The sequence below is a fragment of the Podarcis liolepis genome (genome assembly GCF_965112155.1).
Source record: "Podarcis liolepis genome assembly, chromosome: Z".
NCBI classification, from domain to species: domain Eukaryota; kingdom Metazoa; phylum Chordata; class Lepidosauria; order Squamata; family Lacertidae; genus Podarcis; species Podarcis liolepis.
In genome coordinates this window covers 35,418,159-35,431,784 of record NC_139570.1, presented here as the reverse complement: position 1 = coordinate 35,431,784, position 13,626 = coordinate 35,418,159, and the positions used below count along the sequence as shown (strand labels likewise).

The 13,626-nt window shown below is 47.2% G+C and overlaps 1 protein-coding gene across 8 annotated transcripts in view; it reads right to left on the bottom strand.

Moving 5' to 3' along the window:
* Positions 1-13,542, bottom strand: part of FUBP3 (far upstream element binding protein 3) — a 61,342-nt gene extending 47,800 nt beyond the window's left edge. Inside the window, exons 1-2 of one of the 8 annotated variants that reach the window (XM_083485184.1) lie at positions 13,356-13,484; positions 13,171-13,295 (exon numbers count right to left, since the gene is read on the bottom strand). In XM_083485184.1, the coding sequence (XP_083341310.1) occupies positions 13,171-13,260 (90 nt within the window). In that variant the 5' untranslated portion in view covers positions 13,261-13,295; positions 13,356-13,484. Of the gene's footprint in view, positions 1-2,056; positions 2,194-13,170; positions 13,310-13,355 lie in introns of those variants that run through there. The other 7 variants (XM_083485190.1, XM_083485193.1, XM_083485189.1 and 4 more) reach the window with 7 other exon arrangements.
* Positions 13,543-13,626: the final 84 nt, after the last annotated feature.

Below are 13,626 nucleotides of genomic sequence, written 5' to 3'. Positions count from 1 at the left end.
ACATTTTTACAAATGCTGTATTAAAATGGAAGATTTATTGGGGGTGTCAGGAACAGAAAAGAGACTTGATTATGTTGTTCTTAAAAAAGGTAAAGGATCCCTGACAGCTAAGTCCAATCGCAAACGATTCTGGGGTTGCAGCGCTCATCTCGCTTTACTAGCTGAGGGAGCCGGCGTTTGTCTGCAGACGATTTTTCTGGGTCATGTGGCCAGCATGACTAAACCCAGGGGTAGGCAACCTAGCCACTTCTGGCAAAACCAGAGCAGCACACAGAAACACCATTTACCTTCCCGCCGGAGCGGTACCTATTTATCTACTTGCACTTTGACGTGCTTTTGAACTGCTATGTTGGCTGGAGCTGGGACCAAGCAATGGGAGCTCACCCCATCGCGGGGATTCAAACTGCTGACCTTCTGATCGGCAAGCCCTAGACTCAGTGGTTTAGACCACAGCACCACCCGCGTCCCTTATGATGTGGACATAGAAAGCCACCTTATCACACCAGGCAACCCTCACAACTGCAAAGCTGTCGCGGAGACATCTCTTTTTCCCACTTTAACTTGTCTCCCCCCCCCCTTTTTTTAAAGAGTACGGCAGAAATGAGAAACCTGTGACGCTTGTGATGTTACGGGGAATCCAACTCCCATCAGCCCCTGCAGCCAGTATGGCTAACGTTCAGGGATGGTGGAAAGTGGAGTCCAGCAACATTTGACCCCTGATCTAGCTTGCAGCATCATTCCCTACTGCTTGCAAGAGATGGAAGAAGCCCTCTTATTTAGAAGAGGCAATCATCATGAAAGAAGAGGTGACCTCTTCTTAGATCAGGGAACTGTGTGGCCTTCCAGACCATGTTGGGACTCCAATTCCCATCAGCCCCAGTCAGCATCGCCCAGCCCAAGCCCCAATACTGCTCCAGCTCACACAACCCAGAAGGGCATTAGGGCTTCCTTAAACTGCTCAGCTGGGGGTGGCAAGCCTCCCGCTTCCCAGCTGAGCAAGCCCCCATATTACTCTGGCTCAAGTAAGCTGGTGCGGCAGGGGGCTTCTTCAAAGGCTTAGGCAGGCAGAGCCTGAGAAGTGCTTGCTGTGGCTGGGAAATATATCGTCCAAAACTGATGTGAAGTCCATTTCACTCACTCTTTACTGACCCCTGCACACTCCTTTTGAATACAAGTGACAAACATTTTAGGTACGTCCAAATGATATATGATCACTAGCGCACAGGTCCTTTTGGACCTGGATGAGGGAAGAATGTAGGTGGAATGGGGGAGGGGCAGAACACACTTATGCGAGATCTGCCAATACATGTGGGGACCGGGAAAAGAAACTCCCATGTGAAATGGTTGTTGCCTATAGTCACATACATATAACCTTTCCTAACTTCTCAAACTATGGTTTACACAGGTGAGAACAAGTGCCTAGCTTGTCTGCTTCCCACTGTATTAAGGCTTTAGCATTCCATTGTGGCTCACATTAAACCACAAAGTATCTGAAGAAGTGTGCATGCACATGAAAGCTTATACCAAGAACAAACTTAGTTGGTCTCTAAGGTGCTACTGGACAATTTTTTAATTTTTAAAATATATTTTGACTGCATCATACCAACACGGCTACCTACCTGAATTAAATCACAGTTCCCTGTTATAACTGGAGAACTCTAGCTTTGCACTGGTTTATGAATGAGACTGATAAACCAGTATCTCCTGTCTTATTACAGAATCATAGAACTGTAGAGTTGGAAGGCACCCCAAAGGTTGTGGCCCAATTCCCTGCAATGCAGGAATCTCAACTACCCTGGTTAGATGAGATTAAACCACACCTCCCCACTTGGAAACTGCCCTTGCAGTGAGAATAGAATAGCGAAACAAAGGGAGTGGGGAGTGAGCAGCACAGCCATGATACATCAGTAGCAGCAGGGAAAAGAACTTACATAGACAGAGACAGACCCATAAAATTCCTGCCCCAAACATCTGCCCTAAAGTACATTCCTCTAGGAAGAACCCCAACCTTCTGATCTACCCACAAAAAAGTCCATACCAACAACATACAACCTACATTCGAAATCAGCAAGAGCAGCATCGTTCAGGCTTCCTAAGGAACAAGAGTTATGTCAGCTAACTCACTTATCTGAGACTTGTGATGCCCAGGATAAAGGGGAGTACGGGGGAGAAAAAGACTAGAAGTTCATGAGTGCCTGTCACAATAGAAGACGGCTGTCACAATGGAATTGTCACAAGGGAATGAGCTGTGGGGTCTCCCAAGGATCTGCTCTGGGACCTGTGCTATTGAACCGGGTTCAAAAACAGGGTTAGAAACTCAGATATATAAGCTAGGCACCAGATGGCTCCTTAAACCAAGGTTAGTTGCTAAAACAAAATATCTAGTTGCCATTTAAGGGCAAGATGACACTAAAGTTTTCTTTTTCATAGACTGACTGTGACTGATTATCAGTTAAAACATCTGGCTAGTACTGATGACAACCCTGGGCTAGGTTAAGAACTTTGAGAACTTAAAGAAGAAAAGTCACTTTATCCAGGGACAGTCCACATATATATTGGTCTATTCCTACCTCTTTTTCTTAATGGCAACATGGACCATTCATAACATAAGAATATTCTTCATAACTGTGAACAAAGCAGTGGGGTGGGGTAAGTGCAGACAAGTTACTTTTAGTTCAGCATCCTGTCTTCAAAGTGACCAGCCCAGATGCCCATGTGGAACCAGCAAGCAGGAATCAAGCACAAGAGCACTCTTCTCTTCTTTGGTTTCCAGCAACTGGTATTCAGAAGCACTGCTGCCTTCAAAGGTGGCAGCAGAGCATAATCATTGTGGCTAATAGCCATCGATAACCCTCTCCTCCATGAATTTGTCTAATGAAAACAAGGTGGTTGTTTTTTTAAAAAAAACCAGGATGGTGAAAACTCAACCAGACTGTGAAGCACTCTAAAAGACCTCTCTGAACTAGATGAACAGGTGTCAAAAATAACAAATTTTAAGTAAACGTAAAGTAATGCATACCAGGCAGAAGTAGATCCCTAACTTGACTTATACACTGATGGGGGTCTGAACTGGCAGTGGTTGACCAGGGGAAAGGATTTGGAATCATGGTGAATAATACCACCATTATCATTATTTAAATAATTTATATAAGAAATACTTCTGAAATTCATTTCAAGAAGAAATATCAAGGCGCTTCAATAAACATGCAAAATCAAAGTTTGCATGTTGGTATTTGGCAAAATCACAACAATGATTTTGTATGTATAGGGAATAAAAACAGACCCTCAGAATCACTTACTAATGAAACATTTTTGGCAAGCCTAGTGGATACTAGGGGACTCAAACCCATACCTCATCCACCACATATCTGCACATTGTGGGTTGAGCCTGAGAAACCCTAGTTTGCCCATGGCCAAAGATGAAGGAGTTGAAACCCAAGTTTCTCAAGCTACCTCCGACAAATCATGTGGCCTCCTCAGCTACAATGCAGGTCACTGATAGAGGTCAACTATGCATGTGCAACATACGAGTTCAAAAGTTAAAAGGTCTTGACACAAACCTGCTGTCAGACTAGAAAGCAGTTTTATGGCCAGCAAGATTCTAAGGCAACTCCAGACATCTTTTCACATATGCTCTAGAGCAGCAGCCTCCAACTTTTACAGGCATGGGACCCACCTTTAACCCAACCCCCACCACCATCACATTTGTATGCCGCCTTTCCATAGTTAGAACGATGCTCAAGGCAGCTTGCAATATGAATCATTTTCATGATTGCAAACATAACTGAAGTAGCCATAAACAAGAAATAAAACACGTCAAAGGGTACACAACAAAACTGAACAAATTCCCACATAATTCATTTTAAGATCTAAAAATAAAGATACAATAAATAATATCAATGACAACAACACCACACTAAACAATACCACAAGATTCTGTTCACCTCCCAGGTCAAGTGGGGAAAGTCTTGCAAGGTGGGGAGCAGGTCTTCCAGACCTCAGAGCTGAACATGTTTGGAGACCCATTCCTTTTTTTCTACAATAGATGCACTGTGTTAGGGCTGTGAATCCAGCCCACCTTAGATCACAAGCCTTTTTTGGATGGATGGAGGGTCTCAACACATCAGCTGAAGACCAGTGCTCTAGAGCAGGGGTAGGCAACCTAAGGCCCGGGAGCCAGATGCAGCCCAATCGCCTTTTAAATCCGGCTCGTGGACAGTCCGGGAATCAGTGTGTTTTTACATGAGTAGAATGTGCCCTTTTATTTAAAATGCATCTCTGGGTTATTTGTGGGGCATAGGAATTTGTTCATTTCCCCCTCCAAAAAAAATATAGTCTGGCCCACCACACGGTCTGATGGATGGTGGACCAGCCCACGGCTGAAAAAGGTTGCCAACCCCTGCTCTAGAGTCCACAAGGGTCCTTTCAACCAAAAAAGGTATTTAACACACACACTGTGTGGTATCAGCCAAGCATTACATAGAAGCTGTAGGGCAAAGGGCAAAGTAGCAGGAAAAAATAAGAAAGTTCAGATTTCAGGGATGCAGGGGGTTGGACTAAATGAGCTTTTGGATCCCCCTTCCAATCCTACAATTCTATGAGGTTTATTCTCAGTTATACTGCCACAAAGCTTGGGGGCATATTTGCAGCTAGAGAACACTACTAGCCCTCCAGCATTCATCATCATGTCATCCACTATAGACAGTGTACTCACCTAAATCCCCTTTTCACCCCCCTCTACTTTCAAAAAGATCATTAAGAGGCCTTAAGGAGTTCCTAGATTGCTGCCCCCTCCGCAAAGGATAACGGAGGGCAGGGCACAAGAACTTCAATCATTGCTGATTTCTACTTTCTGTCTTCCCGTCTTTCATTTTCCTTTCCAAAAGACCAGACCAGAAAGAGGAATCTCTCGAGAAAGATTCTAGACTGGTTTGTGCCCCACAATCAGTAATGATTATGAAACGAGACAGCCAATATGTCTTCTGGCAACTAACAGATGTTTGGTGGCACAACTTTTCACAGGCCAGAGCAGAAATTGGGAGCTCCCCAGTTTTCTACAACTCTCATCACCCAGCCCTAATTGAACATGCTGGCTGAGACTGATGGACTACAGATTCCCTATCCCTAGCCTAGAGTCTATTTCCTCAAGGTGTGTGAAGTATTACAGTCAACTAACAATGATATTATGTATAGCACTTCACACACACACACACACACACACACACACCAAAAAAATAAGAAGAGATTACTAGGAATTGTAAAGCAAGCCAGGTAGAATGCAGCTCTACAGAAAGATCTGTATGGCAGAGATATAAAGCAGAGCCTTTTGCCAGGTAGCACAAAGGCGTTATAAATATGCTCTATGGGAGAGAGGCACCTCATGCTCTTTCATAAGTACGGAGGGCCAAAAGATGAACAGGTGCTAAATACAGTACTGTACTGGTCACCATATCAACTGGTGATGGTGGCTTAAGAGTTTGGCATAGGGTTGTCAAAAAGGTAGCACATGGGGGGGGGGGGGAGTTTAACCCTTTCCTGCCCTGCCCACAGTCCCAACCAGAATATGCCAATGGAAAATAAGGCAAATTTACTTCAGGAACTGTTTGGGCTCTATTGAGAATTTGATCACATCCACAGCATACATTTAAAACACATTAAACCACAAAACTGCTCTCAAAGAATTATGAAAACTGTAGTTTGTTAAAAGTAATGGAACGTGTAGAACTGTGAGGAGTAAAGTTCCCAAAATTCTTGGCTGTGTGTGCTTTAAAAGTATGAGATGTATGAAGCCTGACTGAGAGAACTGCAGTCCACAAAAGTTTATACTACAACAAATCTGTCTTTTAAGATGCCACAGGAATCTGAGCTGGATGGCAAAACAAGCAAAAATCATTAAATTAGAAGAGAACTCTTCCAAAAGTATCATGCTGGACATTTCCTGGTTCTGGCCCCTATCATCTGACCCCTACTCCCCGCATTCCTCTCCAGGAGCCTCCCCCAAAAGAACTCAAGAATCTCTGACAAACACATCCCACTCACGCCCTGAAGAGATAAAACTAAATGAAAACAGTGAACAGAAAGACAAAATTGCCAGCTTCTTAATTCCATTACACAAATCTGTGTGCTGAGGCCCAACGCTTATAGTTCCAGTTGCTGTATCTGAAGAAGGATACAGCACAGCTGGAAAAGGCATAGAAAAGGACAACTCTTCTATGAGGAAAGGCTACAGTGAGATTATTGAGAATGTTTGCCTTAAAAAGTAGGTACGTAATGTGCAGGGGGAGGAGAGATACCCCCATTGTCAGAGGCAACATACCTCTGAATACCAGTTGTGGGGAACTGCAAGTGGTGTGTGAGTATTGTTGCACTCAGGTCTTATGAGCTTCCCAAAGGCAGTTGCTTGACTACAGTGAGAACAGGATGCTCAACTAGATGTGACTCTGCTGTAACACAGGTTTAGATTCACAGGGGGGTGGGGAGCTAGCAATAGCTACTTGCCATCTTGGTTGTATGGCAGGGGCAGCAAAACTGTAGCCCTCCAGATGTTCTTGGATTCCAAATCCTATTAGCTCTAGAGAACACAGCAAATGGTCACAGTGATGGGATTACAGTCCAGCAATATATAGGACCCAAAGATTGAAGAAGGATAGCAAAGGGGGGGGGCAGGTACACCACATGGTATACAATAACAGGCCCTGCAAAAGCATGATTTCCCGTTGATTACCCTGCTGCCGCTGCCCATTCCCTAAGGAGCTACCTCACTGTGTCCTAATGGTAGGGCCGGCTCCAGGGTCAGTGATCACACATTCCTAACTCAAGAACTCAACTCAGCCACATCTGCTGTATGTTACCTCCAAGTTCAAGAGGGGTACTGTACCAACATGCTAAGAAGCAACATCAAGGACACTACTGCCTTCATCTATTTCTTTACTTCCTAGACATCTTGGGAAGCTATCTAATGAGCAAAGCATCTGCCTTGCAGGCAGAAGGCCCCTGGTTCAATTCACACCAGCATCTCCAGGTGAAGCTGGAGAATCCTGTCCAAAACTCTACAGAACTGCTGTCAATCAATGTAGACAAGACTAAATGGACCACTAGTCTGACTTTGTATCAAGTAGCTTTCTATGATTCCACAAAGGGCTCTGGCTCTGCTGCAGAGCATCCGCCTTGCATGCAGAACATCCCAGATTCAATTCCTGGCATCTCCAGGTAGGGCTGCAGCTTTCTACATTACTGCCCACTGTGAGAAAACAGGCTGCTGCCCTTGCGTCCTTGATTCTGCAAGGCTCAGTTTTTACTAAGCCATCCTAGGAATAGAACAGGGGTCAGCAAACTTTTTCAGCAGGGAACCGGTCCACTGTCCCTCAGACCTTGTGATGGGCCGGACTATATGGGGGGGGGGGGAGAACGAATTCCTATGCCCCACAAATAACCCAGAGGTGCATTTTAAATAAAAGCACACTTTCTACTCATTCAAAAACACCAGGCAGACCCCCCAAATAGCCCAGAGATGCATTTTAAATAAAAGGACACATTCTACTCATGTAGAAACACACTGATCCCTGGACCTTCTGCAAGCCAGATTTAGAAGGCGATTGGGCCGGATTCGGCCCCCTGGCCATAGTTTGCCTACCCATTGAATAGAACATTCATGTCCAAAGGCAGTCCACCTGGCAGGTGGGTGTGGCAATAGCAGAAAAGGGCTGCTGTTTTCACCCCCCAGCTTATGGGGCTCTCCAAGATGCTTTGGTCTTACTGGTTTGGGTGGAGGGCAAAATAGAATGCCTGCTTGATTCTACATCCAGCAGAACTCATTTAGAAGTTCCTTTAAAAAAAAAAAAAGACAAAAGAGACACCATCTACTTTTGGCTCTTCCTCAACTGGACGTTTACATCTGGCCGAAGAGCAAAAGCAGAGGAGCCCAGCCGGACAATCCCACAATTTCTGCATAGAGACCAGCAGCCTTTGGTTCCCTCTCAACTGTCACCCAGTGGCAGACTGAAACTGTTATCTTCCCACCCACCCCCATTCTTCTTTCCTCTTGCATCATGTATTTTCGATAGCAAGCCTGTGAGGGTAGGGACTGTCTTACTACTGACCTTTGTTAAGCTGTTCTGTGAGCACCCTGTTCCCCACAGCCACTGCCATGGAGCAGGGTAAACAAAATTCTCTGAACAAAATAGATGAAAACATCATCAGCATAATAAAACTTTCATTTTTATTCAACAAAGCCCTTTTGGTTTTATTAACCATGACAAACATTAACTGTCCAGAGGCAGTGTACCTTACAAAAAGCAACTGCTGGAGAGGGCCATCGCCCCTTATCCTGCCTGGGGTGCGGCTCCCAAACAGGGCAATGGGATGGTGCTATAAAAATTATTATTATTATTACTAAATTTGTATACCCATAGGTCTCAGGGTGGTTCACATGATAAAATCACAACATAAAAACACAAAATACATAATCAAAAGAAAAGCAACAACAACCCAATAATACCCCAGCACATTTTAAAAGGGCGTTGAATATCATATTGGCCACTGTCATGAAAACATGACAGTGCCCAATATAGACATTTTGGGACTAAGCAAGCAAAGCTCCACGATAGCTTTTTCTAGCTACAACAGGGAGCAAAGGATTCACGCCCACAGGCAGTCTACCTTTGGAGACCAATTGCTGAAGGAGGGAAACCGGTAGAGAGGGAAGCCAAGCAAGGGAGGAGAAGGGCCGATTTGGGAGGGCTTCCAAAAAAGCATCTGGGCTTGAAAAAGAGGCTACTGGGCTACTCCTCCATGTCAGAGGCAGTCTACCTTTGGAGATCAGCAGCTGGGGAGGGAGGGAGCTAGAGGTGAGGTCATGCAAAAGAGAAGGAAGGCTGCTTCAATTCCTGCATTGCAGAGGGCTGGAGTATATGACCTTTGGGGTTCCTCCCAACTCTACAATTCTATGACTCTATCAAACATCCTGCTTTGGGAGGGGGCTTCCAAAGTGGAATCTGAGTTGGGAAAAATGGGGAGGGCAGTGTTAGAAACTCAAATACGTAAGATAATTTTCCAAATGGCACCTTAAACCTAGGTTATGTTCGCCACAACAGAATATCTAATGGAAAATCTAATAGTACTGGAATTTAGTAGTAGTAGTATTCATTTCATTTCTGTACTGCTTTATATTTTAATGAAAAAAATCTCAAAGTGGTTTACAACACATTAAAACATCAAACAAAACAATCCAGAATACAGCCATACCTTCAGTTGAATGTGCTTCAGGTTGAGCGCTTTCAGGTTGCGCTCCGCGGCAACCCAGAAGTAACAGAGTGCATTACTTCCGGGTTTCACCGCTCACGCATGCGCAGACGCTCAAAATGACGTCACACACATGCGCGGAAGCGGCAAAATGCGCCCCGTGCATGCGCAGATGCGTCGTCATGTTCCATTCAGGATGCGAACAGGGCTCTGGAACAGATCCCGTTCGCATCCCGAGGTACCACTGTACAACAAATTCAAGCTTCAAGAAATATATTTCAGAACCTTCTCTAAGTGACATTTCGCTTTCCCCATATTTATTTATCTACTTAATTTATATAGCAGAAGTACTCTAGCAGGACTAGGACCTGGGAGATGATCAGAGTTTAAATCTCCACTAAGTCATGATGCTCACTGGGTGACCTTGAGCCAGTCACAGCCTCTTAACCTACCTCATAAGATTGTTGTAGGGATTAAATGGGGGGGGGGGTGAACCATGGAGAAAAAGGTGGGATATAAATGAAATAAATAAGCTCTTCCGCTTACCTGCTTAAGAAAGCTAGAGCGGCCAGTCAGTTACCAACCTGACATCCAAAGATTCCCACATACCATATTTTTCGTCCTACAGGGCGCACCGGCCCATAGGACGCACCTTTGGGGGGGGGGAATGAATAAAAAAAATTCCCCCCCCCGCCGCGGCTGCCGCACCAAGCCTTGCGGACACCTGCCCGAAGCACCCTCCGGAGGGCTCCGAGTGCTTCGGGCGACAGGCTGCCGCCCCAAGCCTTGCGCGCTCGGCGGGACCTCCTGCGGGGCGCGCAAGGCTTGCGGATAGCTTCCTGAAGCCTGGAGAGCGAGAGGGGTCGGTGCGCACCGATGCCTCTCGCTCTCCAGACTTCAGCGAAAGCCTGCATTCGCCCCATAGGACGCACACACATTCCCCCTTCATTTTTGGAGGGGGAAAAGTGCGTCCTATGGGGCGAAAAATACGGTAGTCACAATTGGACCTGCACCAGTTGCAAAATGCATCTGGTGAATTTCTAGCATGGGTATGTGTGGCCAACATTAATTATACTCAGGGTTAGACGCACTAAAAATTATTTGGCATGAGTAGCTTGTAGTTGACTGATTTCAATGAGTCTGCTTTGAGTATTATTATCAATAAATTGTAGTTAAACTTACTACCCATCCTTCACCAGCAGGTCCCACGATTGGTTCAAACAATTTAAAAACTAGAATTAAAAACAATTAAATTGTAAACAATATTACAATCACAGTAACGGGGTGAGCACCCAAAACACACCTCAGGTGCCGAAGGCCACTTAGGCAGGCTATAACATCCTAGGTCAAAGAGACCCACAGCTGGGCTCTTCTTGGACTTGAAAACCTGGAGAGCTGCAGCTAGTCTGTGTAGAAAATACAGGGCTAGATAAACCCCAAAAGTCTGACTCAGTATAAGGCAGCTCCCTATTTAATTCAAAACCCTGAGGACTGGAACCTTGCTGTAACTTCAGGGGAAGGGCCCCTAAAGTTCATCATTAAAGCACGTGCTTTAAAGGTCCCAGGTTCAATCCTCAACATCTCCAAGTAGGACTGAGAAATACTCCCTGCCCAACATCCTGGGGAACTGCTGCCAGTCACTGTGACAATACTGAGCTAGACGGACCAAGGGTCTAACTCTTTTTAGAGGAAGGGACCATGGCTCACTGACAGAGTATGCATGCACAAGACTCAAGGCTCAACCAAAGCAGCATCTCCAGGTGGGGCTGGGAACTCTCCCCTGCCTGAAACCCTGGAGAGCCTCTATCAGTCAGTGTAGGCATTAGTGTTTTAAGACAGATCACAACACTCTGACTCAATATAAGGCATATCTTCCTATGTTTCTAGTTTTAAAACCATGACCCTATTCCTATGCAGTTTGGTCACAAGCCGAAAAGGCTTCTCCACATCTGACACACAGCATTAATATATGTCACCCTTTCCCACACTGGTCTCCCAGTGCATGACAGGTGGCCTCTGCCTCATCCAGGCCTGCCCCAGACCAGCCTTCTGAGCTTGATGGACCAACAGTTTGATTCTGTATAAGGCAGCTCTGTAAGTCCCTATTCAAATCAGCTTTTATTTCAGAACCATGAGGACTGGAATCTTAGTTCATTTTTAGGGGTAAGGCCACAGCACAGTGTTCAAACAGATGTTTAAAAGTCCCAGGTTCAATTCCCTGCAGCATCTCCAGGTAGGGCATGGAATTGCTCCCTGCCTGAAATCCTGGAGAGCTACTGCCTTTCAGTGCAGACAACGCTATCCAACAATGAGCTAAAGGTAAAGGGACCCCTGACCATCAGGTCCAGTCGTGACCGACTCTGGGGTTGAGGTGCTCATCTCACTTTATTGGCCAAGGGAGCCGGTGTACAGCTTCCAGGTCATGTGGCCAGCTTCTGGTGAACCAGAGCAGCGAAAGGAAATGCCGTTTACATTCCCGCCTGAGCGGTACCTATTTATCTACTTGCATTTTGACATGCTTTCGAACTGCTAGGTTGGCAGGAGCTGGGACCGAGCAACAGGAGCTCACCCCGTCGCAGGGATTCGAACCACCGACCTTCTGATCGGCAAGTCCTGGCTCTGTGGTTTAACCCACTGCGCCACCCGCGTCTCTTAACAATGAGCTAGACAGACCCTAATAATCTTACTGTAAGGAAGCTTCCTGTGTTCCTATATTATGGGGAATGGTTGTAACTCTGTTGCATGCAGAAGGCCCCAGGTTCAATCTTCAGGAGCATCTCCAGGCACAGCTGGGAAAAGACCACCTGCCAGAAACTGCTGAAAGCTGCTGCCTATCAGTGTAGACGGCACTGAGATAAACAGACTCCAATGTTCCAACTCAGGAAGTTACCTTATGCCTCACTGTGTCCCATGGGGAAAAATGTATCCCCACACTTGACACACACCCTTTCCCACAATGGCATCCCTTCTTCCAGGAGGAGTTGTGATGGGCCCACCTTCCATATGCCTACTCCTCCTCTGGCCTGGCTTGGCCTACATCCCAGCCCACTAAGCTAAACAGGACAACGTTCTTACTTGGTATAAGACATCTTTCCGCAGGGCCTGCAAGACAGAGTTGTTCCGCCAGGCTTTTGGTCAGGGCGCAGCCTGACTCCCTCCTCTGGCAACCTGCACAGAATTTTGTTTAATCGGTTGCCATCAATTTGATTTTGATTTTAACTAATTTTTATAATGAAATATTTTTAGAATGTGTTATTATTTGATTGTTTATTTGATTGTTGTTAGCCGCCCTGAGCCCGGCTTTGGCTGGGGAGGGCGGGATATAAATAAAAATTATTATTATTATTATTATTAAGACGGCTTTCTCATGTCCCCACTTAACTCATCCCTTTATTCAGAACCACAAGGACTAGAACCTAGCATTCCTCTTTAAGAGACAGAACTGTGGCTTGGTGACTCCATTCCCCCATGCCCACATCTCCAGGTGGGATTGCGAAAGGTCCCTGCCTGAAAGCCCTTAAGAGTTCAGTGGTAGGAACGTTTCCTTTACACAGGACCGTCGAGTTTTCCCCCAACACACACACACCAATCCGCATGAAACGCTGGACAGCCTCTGCCCGCCAGTGCAGGCAACACTGAGTTCGACCCACGCCAGAGAACTCGGGAAGTTGTCTCGCGCGCCACGCTATGGCCCCTGGATGGGATGCAGTTCGGGGCAGACCCCTGGAAAGGACCAGAAATGCCTCCCCGCGCCGGCCTCCCTTCCTCCCACACCCCCCAGGAGGAGGCCCGAGGGGCTACCCTTCCCCACTTCTCCATATGCTGCCTCCTCCCGCTGCCAAGGCCGAGGCGCGCGGGGTGGCGAGGGGCCAGGCCGGGCCCTCCTCGCTGTCTGCCATGCGGCCTTCGCCCCCACCCACCCGCTCTTACCTGGCGGACGCGGTGCAGCGCGTCGACGAAGCCCTCGCTCTTCCCCGCCCCCGCGGGTGCCGCGCTCGGCCCCAGAGCCAGCTCCGCCATGACGCGCGCGCCGCCGCCGCCGCCTCGGCCCAGGCCTCCTCCCGCCGCCGCCTCGGCCTCCTCCTTCCTCCTGGGCCCCCTCCTTCCTCCTGGGCCTCCCCCCGCCCGGCCGCTCCTGCCGGCCGCTCACTCACTCAGCCTCTCCTCCGTCCAGCGCCCGGGGGCTCAATCTCGCTTCGCCTTCCTCTCCCTCCCCCCCTTCTCCCTCTCCCTCTTTCTCTCTCCGCCTGGGGACCCGTACCCGGAAAGGGAAATCCCGCCTCTCGTTTCCGCCCGAGACAGGAAGTAGAAGGAGGGAGGGGCAGCCAGGGAGAGGAGAGACAGGCCGGGAAAGAGGCGCGGCGCTAGCCGAGCGAACCTCTGCTT